Here is a 15,810-nt window from a genome sequence, read left to right on the forward strand (position 1 = left end):
CGGTGCTGTCTCGTGCAAATATGTGAAGTAGATTGCTACAACATGCTTCTCGTCTAGCTAACTCCATAAGAAGCCATTTGCTCCATCTGTTTGGTGATCCTCTGATATTCCTAGGGATTAATCATCACTAGTGATGTTAGTGATAGGCTAGAGCTACTAAAAATGTCCTGTATAACTCTAGCCTTTAAAACGGAACTCCAGGATAAAACTATATTTTAATTGTCATTGGTCCAGAGAAGTAATGCTTTGATAACTACATCCAGATAGTGGTAACTGTGCTCTATGAGCAGCATTACATGAATGGATGGATTTAAGTTTGGTATACATTAGAATTTTGTTCAGTATTTTTTTATTTAAATTTTCTAATCGTTTAATCTAATCTTTATTTGATCAATAATATCATATTTCAACTGCTGTCTATTATGGGAGTTCTGTGTGTCTACCCTTCTATAACCCTATGATTCCATATAGCGCTATATTTTAAGTGTATTTTTACCAGTGAATCCATCCTGGTTAATGTCTCCAATGTTTGCCACGGCGAACCAAAGCGGAAGCCCCTGGCCCATACAGCACCAACGAGGGCTTGTCGGTAAAACTGCCAACCTCGTTGTTATAAATGTAAACGGCTCCGCCCACATCCTCCTTCCGGTCAAAATAATATGGAGCTCCGACCACTATCTCTTGCCAGCTGCGAATAAAGAGGATATTATGAGCTATCATTATGAACGTGATCGTATATCAGAGACAGCAGAAACAAAAAAGAAGCCACATATCAGGCTTTAGTGACATAATTGTTTTTTGCAACACTTTATATCAATTATTTTATATATATATATAGACACAGCATCTCTCTCTCTCTCTCTCTCTCTCTCTCTCTCTCTCTCTCTCTCTCTCTCTCTCTCTCTCTCTCTCTCTCTCTCTCTCTCTCTCTCTCTCTCTCTCTCTCTCTCTCTCTCCTCTCTCTCTCTCTCTCTCTCTCTCTCTCTCTCTCTCTCTCTCTCTCTCTCTCTCTCTCTCTCTCTCTCTCTCTCTCTCTCTCTCTCTCTCTCTCTCTCTCTCTCTCTCTCTCTCTCTCTCTCTCTCAAAAGTATTGGGACAACTGCCTTTACACGCACATGACCTTTAATGGCATCCCCGTCTTAGTCTCTGGGGTTTAACATTGAGTTGGCCCACCCTTTACAGCTATAACAGCTTCAACTCTCCTGGGAAGACTGTCCACAAGGTTTAGGAGTGTCTATGGGAATGTTTGACCGTTCTTCCAGAAGAGCATTGGTGAGGTCTGGTACTGATACTGAAGAAGTCCTGGCTCGCAGTCTCCACTCTAATTCATCCCAAAGGTGTTCTATCAGGTTGAGGTCAGGACTCTGTGTAGGCAAGTCAAGTTCCTCCACCCCGAACTTGCTCATCCATGTCTTTATGGACCTTGCTTTGTGCACTGGTCCTAATCATTTGGACATCAGCATACCAAGACATATTGGACAATTTCATGCTCCCAACTTTGTGGGAACAGTTTGGGGATGGCCCCTTCCTGTTCCAACATGACTGCGCACCAGTGCACAAAGCAAGGTCCATAAAGACATGGATGAGCGAGTTTGGGGTGGAGGAACTTGACTGGCCTACACAGAGTCCTGACCTCAACCCGATAGAACAACTTTGGGATGAATTAGAGAGGAGACTGTGAGCCAGGCCTTCCTGTCCACATCAGTGCCTGAGCTCACAAATGCTCTTCTGGAAGAATAGTCAAACATTCGCATAGACACACTCCTAAACCTTGTGGACAGCCTTCCCAGAAGAGTTGAAGATGTTATAGCTGCAAAGGGTGGGCCAACTCAATATTGAACCCTACAGACTAAGACTGGGATGCCATTAAAGTTCATGTTCTGGAAAGGGTTCTAAATTGGAGAAGAAGCAGTATTAGACATCATAATGGATGTGCATTTCTCAAACACATGTCCATTATGAATATTAATGATCCCCAGTGGATAAAGGATCCAGTCCACAGCCTCGTACTGCAGGAAAAGCTGTTTTTCTGGTTTCCTTTAATGGGCTATTCATTATTATCTTGCTATTTTTGGCTGGAGTTCTGCTTTAACCCTTTTACTGCCACCGACATATGCCATACGCCAGTGGCTTTGGGAGTTTTACATGCACTGCAGCTCCGGGAGTATATGTTAATCTGACAAGTCCATAGTTAGATGGAAGCACTGTCAGATCACTTCTACACCCCCCCCACCCCCGTTACTGCTATGTACAGCAGACCCTCCCTTCAGCCATGATCTGCCTGCATTGCATAGAGAAGCACAGAGACCCAATGATGATGTCATTGGATCTAATATGAAGCATGCAATGAAAATAGAAAGGTTTTATTTAAAGTCGTGGAGGGGAGGAACCAAGGAACTGGGGAAAACATAATAAAAGTATGTGCGTTGGGGTCGACTATTACATCTGCACTTCCCTGGCACCTTAAGTTACATCAGTGATCCTACCGTTTTCCAGCAATGCATACGGCAATTGTCTGATAATCTCATTCACTATTAACCAGCTTCTTAATTGGCATATCAACCTACCAGGGCAGGTTCTTCTATCGCCCAGGGCAAGGATGCAAAAGTGCGCCCCTCCTCAGTGCTACTAAACACAGGAGCCTACATTCACTATATCTGGTCTCCCACAGTACACAGAACCTGGAAATGCAATTATTTTACTAAATATAAACTGCTAAATACCTTTTCTCATCAGCAGCATAGAGCAGTCTTGTGACTTTTATCAGTGTCTGGTTAAAGCTTGTGGGAGGAGTTTTCATTCTCCTCTGACTGTCCTATGAGGCTGCATGACTCCTGACCCTCTGTCTGGACAGTGCTGATCACATGCCCCCCCCCCCCCAAAAAAAAAAAACCTCTAGCAATGCACACCAAACTGAGCATGTGCAGAGTGCCCCCAAGGCTCTGTTTTATCAGGAGATGGATTGGGGACAGTAGAAGAAGTGGAGGATCATAGAAAACTGTCTTTTTACACAATGTATATGATTAACCCCTTACGTTCCACGGTGAGTATAAAAAGCATGCTTTACTGCATACACAGATTGATTATGGTGTTGTGGGTTTAGTACCATTTTTAATGCATGATGTAGAAAGGCTTTACCGCCCTGTATTCATTCTCTCCCTCCTTGCTAAGCCTGTGCCCAGGGCAGCTTCCTCTTCTGCCCCCTCTTGACCTGGTCCCTAATTATGTACATACAGAAACCGTACACTTTCAGTACTTACCCATCATTGTTGAAGTCAGCCAGGGCAATGACACTGCCGAAGTAGGAGCCCACCTGATCCCCATTCAAGGTCTGTTTGAATTTCAGCGTTGGCGCCTCGACTTCAGAAATGTAGACGGCGCCTCTATGTTGCCAGCGAGGGGCCCCAGAGAGCACCGTGCCCTGATCCTGAGACAGGACTCCAGTACCAAGCTTAACTGTGTATCCTGTAGGAGGAATCCAAAGAACAATTAAAGAGGGCATGAGGAATTTTTAATCTTAAAGCAGAACTCCGGGATAAGCAAATATTGTCTAAATACATTTGCCATGTGTATTCTCCTTTAAATCTTGGTGTACTTTGTGTATTTCTTACAGATCTGTGCAGTAATCCAGTGTGAGACTTTACCTCCCTGTAGTAAAGACCAGTGACTGCCTGCTCTTTCTCCTTGTGCAGGGTGACTGGTCTTGTCTCCGCCCCTCTTGTAGGTTTCTACAGCGGCCTGTTGTGCCTGGGGTACAGCTTTAAATATTGCTTTGGGGACTTGGGCTGTCTTCCCCCTAAGGCTTGCATTTTGCGAATGTGCGTTTTTCATGTTCCACAGCCCATTCATTTCAGTAAGCTGCCAATTGCATAACAAATGCATCAAAGTAGCTCATGTATGTTATGTAACGTTGAGCTTCGCACGTTTGTAACTGAGCGTTGTGACGCGTTTGTTGGCCTCGAAAACATACATCTGATTTCTACATTTGGGGTGCTGTTAAGAACAAATGGCATAGCAAGCACAACATGTGTTTTTAATGAACATGCGCAAAACCGTGCACTTTTGTGCGTGTTCACGAAATGCTCAGGTGTGAATGCAGCATTAGCCCCCATTCACACCGACAGGTCCAAATCACACCCTATTGTCGGCAATGGAACTGTTCAAATCGATGCAACGCCGACTTTGCAGTGCCGCACCGATTAAAAAAAAATCCTCCTGCACTATTTTTTTGCAATTTCAGGTGCGGCTTGCATAGATATCTGTGCATGAAGTTGCACATATGTCAGCCCTGAAGTCGCACTGACCTGCGGCCTTGAAATTGTTTGACTTCACGTTTTCAAATTCAGATTTAGTGTGAACAGGGGCATAGGTGTGTATGTCTGGGCAAAGTACCATCTCTTTAGCTCCACCCAAAAGGGGAAGCTCTGCTTCTTTGTACTCTAGTACTGCCTTGGCAATCTGACCCGGAAGATTGGTCCCCCCTCCTTTCCCCACAGTGTTCTGGGACACATCACAGATCCCAGAAGACTGCAGGACCATTCACAAGGCGCAGAGCAGCTCGCGCATGCGCAGTAGGAAACCTACAAGGCTTCACTTCCCGTTTCCCTTACTTGCTATGCCAGCACCTGCACAGAAGCTGACTGAAGAATCGGTTCGGGTGCGGACATCGCTGGATTCCAGGACAGGTAAGAGTCCTTATATTAAAAGTCAGCAGCTACAGTATTTGTAGCTATTGATTTTTAATTTTTTGGAACTCCTCTTTAGGTGCCGTAAAAACCTGACCTGCCAGAAATCCAGGGAGCTCCTAACTTATTGTAGTGAGACGACAAAGCTGCCTCTGAAATCCAAAGCCGTGTTGCCTATTTCTCACCCTTCTGGACTACAGAACCCCTTCCCCTTTTACTCATCTAATGACATAAGGGTGTATGCTTTGAAGTCCAGAGCTGTAGTGCAGCAAATGCCGCGTTGTCAGCTGAAGCGTGGAGCTCACTGAATTTCTGGTGTGTATTTTTCTGGACTTGTAGCCACTAAAGGGATAAAACATGGAGAAATGTGCCTGTATTGCAGAGATGTACTGAACGTGTTTTTTTTCTACTTTTCCCAGAGTTATGCCACGTACACATGTTTGGAATTTCCGACAACAAATGTTCGATGTGAGCTTGTTGTTGGAAATTCTGACCGTGTGTAGGCTCCATTGGTCATTTGCTGTTGGAATTTCCGACAACAAATATTTGAGAGCTGGATCTAAAATTTGTTGTCGGAAATTCCGAGTGTGTGTACACAATTCCGATGCACAAAATTCCACGCATGCTCGGACTCAAGCAGAAGAGCTGCACTGTCTATTGAACTTAATTTTTCTCGGCTCGTTGTACGTGTTGTACATCACCGCGTTCATGGCGATCGTAATTTCCGACAACATTTGTGCGACCGTGTGTATGCAAGACAAGTTTGAGCCCAACATTCATCAGAAAAAAATCCACTGTTTTTGTTGTCGGAAATTCCAATCGTCTGTACGCAGCATATCCCTTTAAAACACGGCAATGCCCTAGTTATGATTGAACCTTGTTTTCCCCTGATATCAAGAAGTCACCAGCTTCTAATAAAAGCCTCAATAGTCAGCACATGGGACAGTCGTGCAATGGATAGATAAGCTGCAGTTTCCGTTCCTTGGTCATGTGACCACACACCGCCCGTACACAATGTCTGCTATTGTCACTCTCCATTGTAACCCCATTTGTCTGTCTGATCTTCCTGTCTGGCTGGCTTCACCTCCATGTACTCCTGAGTTTATTCTGCGATTAGTAACTGCTTTTTGTGGTTTCTATGCTCCATTTGCTCTCCAAAGTAGTCCTGTAATCTCCCATATAACGGGGATGTTTAAAGTGGACTGATCCTTGAAATTCACATTTTCCATGAAACAGCTGAGCACGGGTCACCATGACCGAATCACCGTATAATAGTATAGTATACTGTAGTATAGTATAATATAGTATAGTATAATGTCAGGAATTAAAAAACAAAAGCCCAGATGACACATGCCTGTGAGTTGCAGGAGCATAAGGTGTGTATCAGGTCATTAGAGGCCGCAGAGTCTATTGTAATCAGCTAAGCTCGCTAGTAGAAAGAAGAGTTGCCGCACACCGGATAGATCACAAGCATTCATGTTTATCATAAGCATGGCAGTGACAGTTCTCTAGGTCCTCCAACACATTTTGCCCAATTTGGGCTTAGTCGTATGTCTGTATAACTCATTGGACGAAACGCGTTAGCTCCTGGTTCTAGGGCAGGGACAGCACATTACCTGGGAAGTTGGGAACCAGTGCTCTGGTCCAAATGCCTTTGGGATGTAGCAATAATCCTCTAATACACATGTCAAACACAAGGCCTGTGGGCCGAATCCGGCCTGCCAGGCCATTTCATGGGGCCCTCACACATCTCCTGCAGCTGTGGCAGCCCCCTCCCCCATCACCCACCATGTATTAGCCATAACCCCAGTATTTATTCAATTTTTTTCAGCCTGTGGCTAGCTTTCTCATGAAAGCAGTCTGAGATGGTCGCTTCAGAAGCAGTGAGAGGGGACATTCCCATCCCCCCCTAAGCCGGTGTTTTTTGGGCTTACCATTTCTACAGATGCGCCCAAGAAACAGTCCGATGATGGGGCCGTCTGGCCAGAGAGGTGACCAGAGATCAGATCATCTCTGATTACATCTGAGGCCATGGAGGAATGGAGCAACGTCATGACATCACTTCTGGCCTAGGGGTTTTTTTTTGTTTATTTTTAAAGCAAAAGATCATATTATTTGGTGGATTTTTTGCTTTTAAAAGTAAAGGAGAGAGTTGGGGTCCTTTTGACCCCAGATCTCTCCACAAAGAGGACCTGCCATCCTTATTTCTATTACAATGGATGTTTACGTTCCTTGTAATAGTAATAAAAGTGATCTAAAAAAAATAAAGGGACAGTGTAAAAATAAAAAAATAAAAATAAAAAATAAAAAAAGCTTGCGCGCAAAAGTGAACACACACATAAGTCACACACGTATATGTAAATGGTGTTCGCATCACACATGTGAGGTATCGCCGCGAACGTTAGAGCGAGAGCAATAATTTTAGCAGTAGATCTCCTCTGTAACTCTAAAGAGGTAACCTGTAAAAATTGTTAAAGCATCGCCTATGGAGATTTTTAAATATCGTAGTTTGTCGCTATTCCACAAGCGTGTGTCATTTTAAAGTGTGACATGTTAGGTATCTATTTACTCGGCATAACATCATCTTTCACATTTTACAAAAAAATTGGGGTAAATATTGTGTTTTTTTTTATTTATTTCATTAAAATTATAATTTTTTTATTTTTTATTTTGTTTGCAAAACCCCCGCGCAAACACCATGTGACATAAAAATTTGCAATGATCACCATTTTATTCCCTAGGGTCTCTGCCAAAAAAAATGTTCTACATCATTTTCTAGCAAAAATTACTCATTTAAACTTGTAAACAAGAAGTGCCAGAAAAAGCCTGTTTGGCAAGTGGTTAAAAGTTTGTAACGTCAGCAGCGTCACCTGAGCTTTCTGGTCATGTGATAACTACCATTGGCTATGACAGTGATCGCATGATTGGGAGCCAGTCCCATCAGTTTCAGATCGTTAAAGCGGGAGTCCGCCGGGACTCCGCGTTTTTTTTTTTTTTTTAAAGTCAGCAGCTACAAATACTGCAGCTGCTGACTTTTAAAATAGTGACACTTACCTGTCCAGCGCGCCCGCGATGTCGGCACCCGAAGCCGATCTCTATATCGACACTCGAGTGCTGCCGCCGCCATCTTGGGTATGGGAATCAGGAAATGGAGCCTTTCGGCTTCATTTCCCAGTTCCCTACTGCGCATGCGCGAGCCGCGCTGCGCAATGAGGACGGTCCCCGCTGCCTCTGGGATCTGTGTGTTTCCCAGCAGGCAGCGGGGCACTTGCGGAAGGGGGCGGGCACTTGCGGAAAGGGGCGTAATGTACGCCCCTTTCCGCAGAGAGCTAGCCCGGAAGTGGGTGCAGTTACCTGGATTATCCAGGTAACTGCACCCCCCCCCCTCCCTGAAAGGTGCCAATTGTGGCGCCGGAGGGGGGGGGGGGAATCCGATGAGCGGAAGGTCCATTTTAGGGTGGACCTCCGCTTTAAGGGGGACTGGGAGCTGTCAGTGACAGCGCGATCACCATGCTTCCACTTTAAGCATGTTTAAAGGGTGAGTCTGTGTTTTCTGGCCCTTGAAGAAAAAAACACACCTAGAAGGAGAGAGGGAACGGCACGCACAAGGCAAACCGTTCTGTACACACTGACTCAGTGTGAAGAAGCTCGGCACACAGCAAGTCCCGACTGAGGATCTGACATTCCACACAGCTTAGCCTGATCCTTCCTAAGAAATGATAGCGACTGTAACCGCAAGTGCAAGTGAGATGACTTCATAGGAGGACGCCGGGTGTGAGATGGATGACACACAGCTAGGTGAACGTGTCTGAGGACTTACACTGTAATAAAGGTGACAAAAGGAAATTAGCTGGATGCATGCAATGCATTACCATGCATTGCAGCACTGCTTTGCATTGCATTGCAGTGACATCCAGATTGAATGGCACCGCAACCCATGTTATGTGGATTATGGCATGTTGCGGTAACCAAGTAGTGTAAACGGGCCCTCACAGTTTATTTTCTTTAGCAAGCAGCCACAGCCTTACCAGTATGCTACAGAGAAAGACTCTTCTGTGTGGAAGCAGCAGTCTCTCTGCAAGGGTCCAACAAGCCTCCTCGCTGAGTCAGCACCAGATCTCTCCAATCAGCATGAAGCATGAGCTTTGCTCATTGCAGAACTATAGGCATGGCTCAGCAGGGGTGGTGGGGGGTGTTTACCCTCTGCAGAGAGACCACTGCTTCCACACACTGAGAGCAAGGATCCAACTCTGCAACAGGCTAGCAAGGAACAGGCTTTCTTTTGTTTGATTTGATGCAGCTGGAACATATTTTGCTAATTTAAACTAGTTCAATTGGGCTCACAAGAAGATCTATCATTATTATTTTAATACAACTGTTCTGTTCCCTATGGGGAAAAGTACATGTAGTTGTAGTTGTCCCATGGTTCTCAATGCTGATGTCTGACCAAATCCTTTCCGTTGTAGCAAATCTGACAACAGCCCGGAAGGAGATGGCTGATTCATAGCTGTAGCCTGTCTCAGCTGTGAATTTCCACAGACAAGCAATGGCAAGAAGAATGCAGAAGGAGGAGGGATTTGTCAGCCACTGCTTTCCTCTTGCCATTGTCATTGCCATTGCTCCTCTTTCCAGGGCTCACAAGAAGAACTATCATTATTATTTGAATACAATAGTTTTGTTCCCTATGGGACAAAGTACATGTAGTAGTTGTCCCATGGTTCTCAATGCTTATGTCTGACCAAATCCCTTCTGTTGTGGCAAATCTGACAACAGCCCTGAAGGTGACGGCTGATTCATAACTGTAGCCTGTCTCAGGTGTGAATTTCCACAGACAAGCAATGGCAAGAGGAATGCAGAAGGAGGAGGGATGTGTCAGCCACTGCATTCCTCTTGCCATTGCCATTGCCAATGCCATTGCTCCTCTTGCCAGGGCTCACAAGAAGATCTATCATCATTATTTTAATACAACAGTTCTGTTCCCTATGGGGAAAAGTACATGAAGTTGTAGTTGATCCATGGTTCTCACTGCTGATGTCTGACCGATTCCGAATAATTTTCTGTTGTGGCAAATCTGACAACAGCCCTGAAGGAGATTCATAGCTGTAGCCTGTCTCAGGTGTGAATTTCCACAGACAAGCAATGGCATGAAGAATGCAGAAGGAGGAGGCATGTGTCAGTCACTGCATTCCTCTTGCCATTGCTTTTCTGTGGAATGTGTTCACAGCCGAGACAAGCTACAGCTATGAATCAGCCGTCTCCTTCAGAGCTGTTGTCAGATCGGCCACAACAGGAGAGATTTGGAACAGGTCAGACCTTATAACTAGGGTGAGAAAGCACTTAGAATCATGGGACATAGTACTACATGTACTTGTAGTACTACTAGCACTATGATGAAGCAGCCATTAGGACAAGCTTTGCTTTTCCTGAGAACTGCACATTGTGTTCTCTCTCACCTGTCGTTGTTGATAAGCTCATTCAAGTCGACAGAAAAGAGAGCATGGAAAAAGATGGCAGTCCCTTCTATTACTCTAGGGCAGTGATGGCGAAACTTGGCACCCCAGATGTTTTAGAACTACATTTCCCATGAGGCTCAACTACACTGCAGAGTGCATGAAAAAAAAAAAAAACTGTCCAAAATACCTCATAGCAACCAATACAATTGCAGCTGTCATTTTTAATAAAGCGAATGGAGTAATCTGATTGGTCGTGATGGGACTACGCAAAGAGATATTTCTGTAGCCATAAAGCATGAGCGTCCATATAACGGAGTAGGTGCAGCAAACGACTTCAGGCAGGAAGACTGGCACAAAAAACATGAAGCACTTAACAAAATAACTCGCACCGAATGAGGTGAAGGAGAATGGAGCGTAGAAAGGGCGAGCAGATGCCCGTCATAGATAATGACGTACCCATGTAGATGTTGTACAAGTCTCCCCTTGGCGAGGAGATATCCACCGTGTCATCAATCCCGAAATCTGATTTCACTCTCTGCAGAATGAAGTCTGCACCTAAAACACAGCCAAGGAAAACCAATCAGTGTATTCAGAGGTCCTAATTAAATACATTAGACAGATTTATTATACAGGGAGATAATAAAATGAGTGCACTGCATGCCAGTTACAGTTTGGTGTCATCTTTCTGTATCTGGGGAAATGAAACAATGAAATGATATGTGTATCCCACCGCTTTCCTCCATATTGGTGCGATTCATTTATCATGAATCCCTCCCTTTAATTTTTCTGCTGCACCTAAAGCTCATGTGAAGTCTGCTATTAGCCAGGCCAAATATACTTCTGTATATTAAAAAAGTCCCTTTACAATATACGCTAAACCAGGGGTCAGCAACCTTTTTCCACTTAAGGACCGGATTCAATTTATGTGAATGCATGGAGGTCCGCATTCACCTGCTAATAAATGAAGATAACATTACACAGCCCTCGCACCTCTGGACCCCTTTACATTACACAGATCCCGCACCTCTGGACCCCTTTACATAACACAGCTCCCGCACCTATGGACCCCTTTACATTACACAGGTCCCGCACCTCTGGACCCCTTTACATAACACAGCTCCCTCACCTCTGGACCCCTTTTCATTACAAAGCTCCCGCACCTCTGGACCCCTTTACATTACACAGGTACTGCACATCTGGACCCCTTTACATTACACAGCCCCACACCTCTGGACCCTTTTAAATTACACAGCTCCGGCACCTCTGGACGCCTGTACATTACACAGCCCCCACCCCTCTAGACCCCTTTACATTACACAGCCCCCACACATCTGTACCTCTTTACATTACACAGCTCCCGCACCTCTGGACCCCTTTACATTACACAGCCCCCACACCTCTGGACCCCTTTACATTACACAGCTCCTGCACCTCTGGACCCAATTACATTAAACAGCTCTGCCACCTCTGGACCCCTTTACATTAAACAGGTCCTGCACTTCTGGACCCCCTTACATTACACAGCCCCACACCTCTGGACCCTTTTACATTACACAGCTCCCACACATCTGTACCTCTTTACATTACACAGCTCCCGCACCTCTGGACCCAATTACATTAGACAGCCTTGGCACCTCTGGACCCCTTTACATTACACAGCCCCCACACCTCTGGACCCCTTTATATTACACAGCTCCCGCACCTCTGGACCCAATTACATTAAACAGCTCTGCCACCTCTGGACCCCTTTACATTACACAGGTCCTGCACTTCTGGACCCCCTTACATTACACAGCCCCACACCTCTGGACCCTTTTACATTACACAGCTCCCGCACTTCTGGACCCCTTTACATTAAACAGCCCTGGCACCTCTGGACCCCTTTACATTACACAGGTCCTGCACTTCTGGACCCCGTTACATTACACAGCCCCACACCTCTGGACCCTTTTACATTACACAGCCCCACACCTCTGGACCCTTTTACATTACACAGCTTCTGCACCTCTGGACCACTTTACAATACACAGCCCCCATACCTATGGACCCCTTTACATTACACAGCCCCCCTGCATATCACACAGCGCCCCTACCCAGCCACCCTGCATATTACACAGACCCAACTGTGTAAGCACGCACAGAGGGATGGGGTGCTTTAAATAAAAAATCTTTTTTTTTTATTTATTTTTTTCTACACTGTCCTTTTGAAATTCTGATCACCTTTATTGCTGTCAGAAGGAATGTAACCATCCCTTGTGACAGTAATAGGCAGTGACAGGTACTCTTTATGAAGGGATCTGGGGTCTATAAAATCCCAAATCCCTTCATTGCACTTAAAAGCATTCAAAACGCCAGGTTTGGTTTTGAATACTGGCATTATTTAAAATTTGGTGCCTTTAAGTCTTCTGAAAAGCCGAAGTGATGTCATGACATCGCTTCCGGGTTACTAGATCCGAGACCTGATCGTAGCCGATTACGGTTTCGTTCGGGTCTCCGGCCAGCTGGGGGAAATCCCAGCTGGTCGCTCTGGGCTCAACTCAGTACAACCCCTTCAAGCTGAGGCCACATATTTCCGTACTTTCAGCGTGAAGGGGTTAAAATGTCCACGGGCCGGGTGCACGCGAATTCATAAGGTGCACTGACGGGCCGCACATTTAGCGGCAGCGGTCTGGGTGCGGCCATAGGTTGCCGACCCCTGAGCTAAACGAAATATAACAAGAATAATAATAACAAAAAACAATAAAAATAATATGAACAGAGAAATTTTGGTGGGATTTTTTTTTTTTGGCAGCAAAACATGTAAGGATAACCATCTAATGCCCCATACACACGGTTGGACATTCCGACCATAAAATCCGTCTGATTTTTTTCCAATGGATTTTGGCCGAAACTTGTGTTGCATACACAGGGTCACACAAAGTTGTCGGAAAATCCGATCGTTCCAAACGAGGTGACGTTCGACACGTAGGACGGGACTACGTAGAAGCCAGTAGCCAATAGCTTTCGTCTCCAAATTTTTTCTGAGCATGAGTGCCACTTTGTGCGTCGGAATTCTCTACACAGGATCAGAAAAAGTCAGATCGGATAGATCTATCTCTAAAACTTTTTCTGTCGGAAATTCCGACAGAAAAAGTCCGATAGAGCCCACAGACGATCGGATTTTCCGACAACATAATCCGATCTGACTTTTTCCGTCGGAATTTCCGACCGTGTGTATGGGGCATAATTGCCACCTCTCAGTGACTAGACAAAACTTCCTGCAAAGTCAAGATGTTTCCAATGTATATGTTTATTTAAATCATAACAAACCTTTTAACTATGTGTTGTTTGTAATAATAAAATGACTGTTATTTTATATACTTCTTTGCTTGCGTTCATTGTCTGCTGGCACCCTTAAAAATCCCACCAAAACTTCTCTGTCCATATTTCAATTCCAAGGATGTTGACTGGAGGTGCCTGTTTAATATTGTCACCTATCTATATCATCATTCCTTCCAATTAAAACAATAACAACCAAAAAACTATTTAAAATAATAATAAAAAAAAAAAACATAAAAATAACAATAAAATAAAATAACTTAAAAAAATAACATAATAATAGCAAATAAGAAACAAAATATAATAACAAAAACAAAACAAACAAACAAATGAATAGAAAAAAAAATAACAAAAAATAAAATAGCATAAGAACATCAAATAAAAAAATTATAACAAAATAAATATAATTAATAAAAATAAAAAAATAAACTAAAACACAATAAATAATATATAAGTACAAAATAATAATAAATACAACATAATATATAAATACAATATAATTCATGTTATAAAACAAAATATATTAAAATAAATACAACAACAAATAAATATAATGAATAAAAAATAGAATATATTAAAATAAATATAACAACAAATAAATATAATGAATAAAAAATAAATATAATAAATTCAAATAAACTAAAATATATAAATAAATATATTGTAAAAAAAAATAAAAAAAAATAGTGCAGGCTAAGTTTGCAATCAAAGGTATGCTGTGAATCAGCATAGGGTCCTGTAGGTCCAAATAGATGCTCAATAGATGTGAAATTCCTATGCCAACACAGATCTGCTTCTTTTAGGAAGGCATAGAGACTGGCGGGATCACCAGGAAATTGATGTGGATTCAATAAAAGTTCAAAACAATGTTATGAGGGGCAAAGCAATGTAGTCCAAAAAGGTTAAAATACACTTGAAAGAGACCCTGTCACCAAACCATTCATTTTAACAACAATCCTCCTATAAGATTATAGAGGAGTTGAACATATTATATACATGTGATTTGTAAAAGCCCCCTTTGTATAGACATCCAAAGGCCCTGAAACTATTGCTGGGCGCTGCCAGTGACTCTCTGTAGTATTCCGCTTTGCTCTGACCCATCCTTAAGATCCAGTTTTTTTAAGTTCCCACCAAGCAACTCCCTTCTAACGCGTTTCACCCACATAGGGCTTCATAATACTCCCTGTACCAACTCCAGGTAGGTTTTCACATACATCCTTACCTTGCCAGGTATAAGCCCCGGGTGCTCCAAAGTATAGCATGTCGTTGATGAATCCTCCGCTCATGCCCATCTGGCACATGCCTGTTTTGTCCAGATCGGTGTTCACATTGCACATCTCATTGTGGTACGTCTGCCATTCATCCTGATTGTTGTATAACAAGTCATTTCCCCGCACATAGCACTTGCCAATCATCCTGTAATGCTCTTCACTAGTGCCCGGGATCACCTGCACTGATGTATATCGATGGGCACACACCTGGTAAGAGAGAAATTAATTTATTATTATTTCAAAATGACTTTCAATAACATTTATTAAAAAAAAAATAAACCCTTGTCATTTCCAATCAGAATGGAAGAGAGAGGGGCAGCACTAGTAGCCAATTAGGTAGGCTGTATGCCAATGTGCCTACAAGGAACATGCTGACAGGGGAGAGAGCAGAGTGAGAAACTAGAAGAGCTTATCAAACTATGCCCTATCATTATCCTTTTCAGCTGAGAACAAGGAAGTATTTACAACTGCCAGGCCAGTGTGACATCATAACGTTGCACCCGTGCCGCCAAGAGTCATAGAGATGACCAGAGACTATCTGTTCCTCAGAAATCTCTATGGTCAACTTCCGGCGCCGGTGGATTCCTTCTTCGGCTCGCCGACTGCACAGGCAAGCCGGTAGAAGCATCGGAAGGGCAGCGTTTATAAGAACAATCAAGCAGCTGAACCGCCGCTATGATTGTCCTTATGGTGCAGGGAATCGTCAGCTGAAAAGAACGATTCTGGGTTGATGCCTGTGTGGGTGCAAGCATTAACCTGGTATAACCACTGAAACGGGAGGACGCCCATGTACGCCCTCCTGGAGGGAAGTGGTTAGTACAACTTAGTTTTAATTAATGCATGGGAACATTTATTAATGTAAAGTAATTGAAATTGACCTGGTATCAGCCTCCTACAGACCCTTTACAGCAGGGCTCAGAATGTGAGAGGAAGAATCAGCGCAAGCAGCCAATTAATTCACATGCTGATAGGAGGACAGAGCAGAGTGACACAGAGACAACCTCATCACTGTGCTGATTTTTCTTCACTGTCCTGTCCAGACTGTGGGCGGGTCCATGGCAGCCTAGGCTTAGAGCAGGGATA

The 15,810-nt window shown here is 43.8% G+C and overlaps 1 protein-coding gene across 1 annotated transcript in view; it reads right to left on the minus strand.

Annotated features, from left to right (window-relative positions):
* The window catches only part of ITGA3 (integrin subunit alpha 3), a 132,785-nt gene that overhangs the window by 55,659 nt on the left and 61,316 nt on the right, over window positions 1–15,810 (minus strand). Inside the window, 5 exon segments of the mRNA XM_077460062.1 lie at window positions 497–561; window positions 563–688; window positions 3,261–3,465; window positions 10,595–10,693; window positions 14,679–14,934. Of these exon segments, the coding sequence (XP_077316188.1) occupies window positions 497–561; window positions 563–688; window positions 3,261–3,465; window positions 10,595–10,693; window positions 14,679–14,934 (751 nt within the window).

Source organism: Lithobates pipiens, unplaced genomic scaffold, assembly GCF_037356315.1.
Source record: "Lithobates pipiens isolate NorthernLeopardFrog02 unplaced genomic scaffold, aLitPip1_a1.2 Scaffold_28, whole genome shotgun sequence".
In the NCBI taxonomy this organism is placed as follows: Eukaryota; Metazoa; Chordata; class Amphibia; order Anura; family Ranidae; genus Lithobates; species Lithobates pipiens.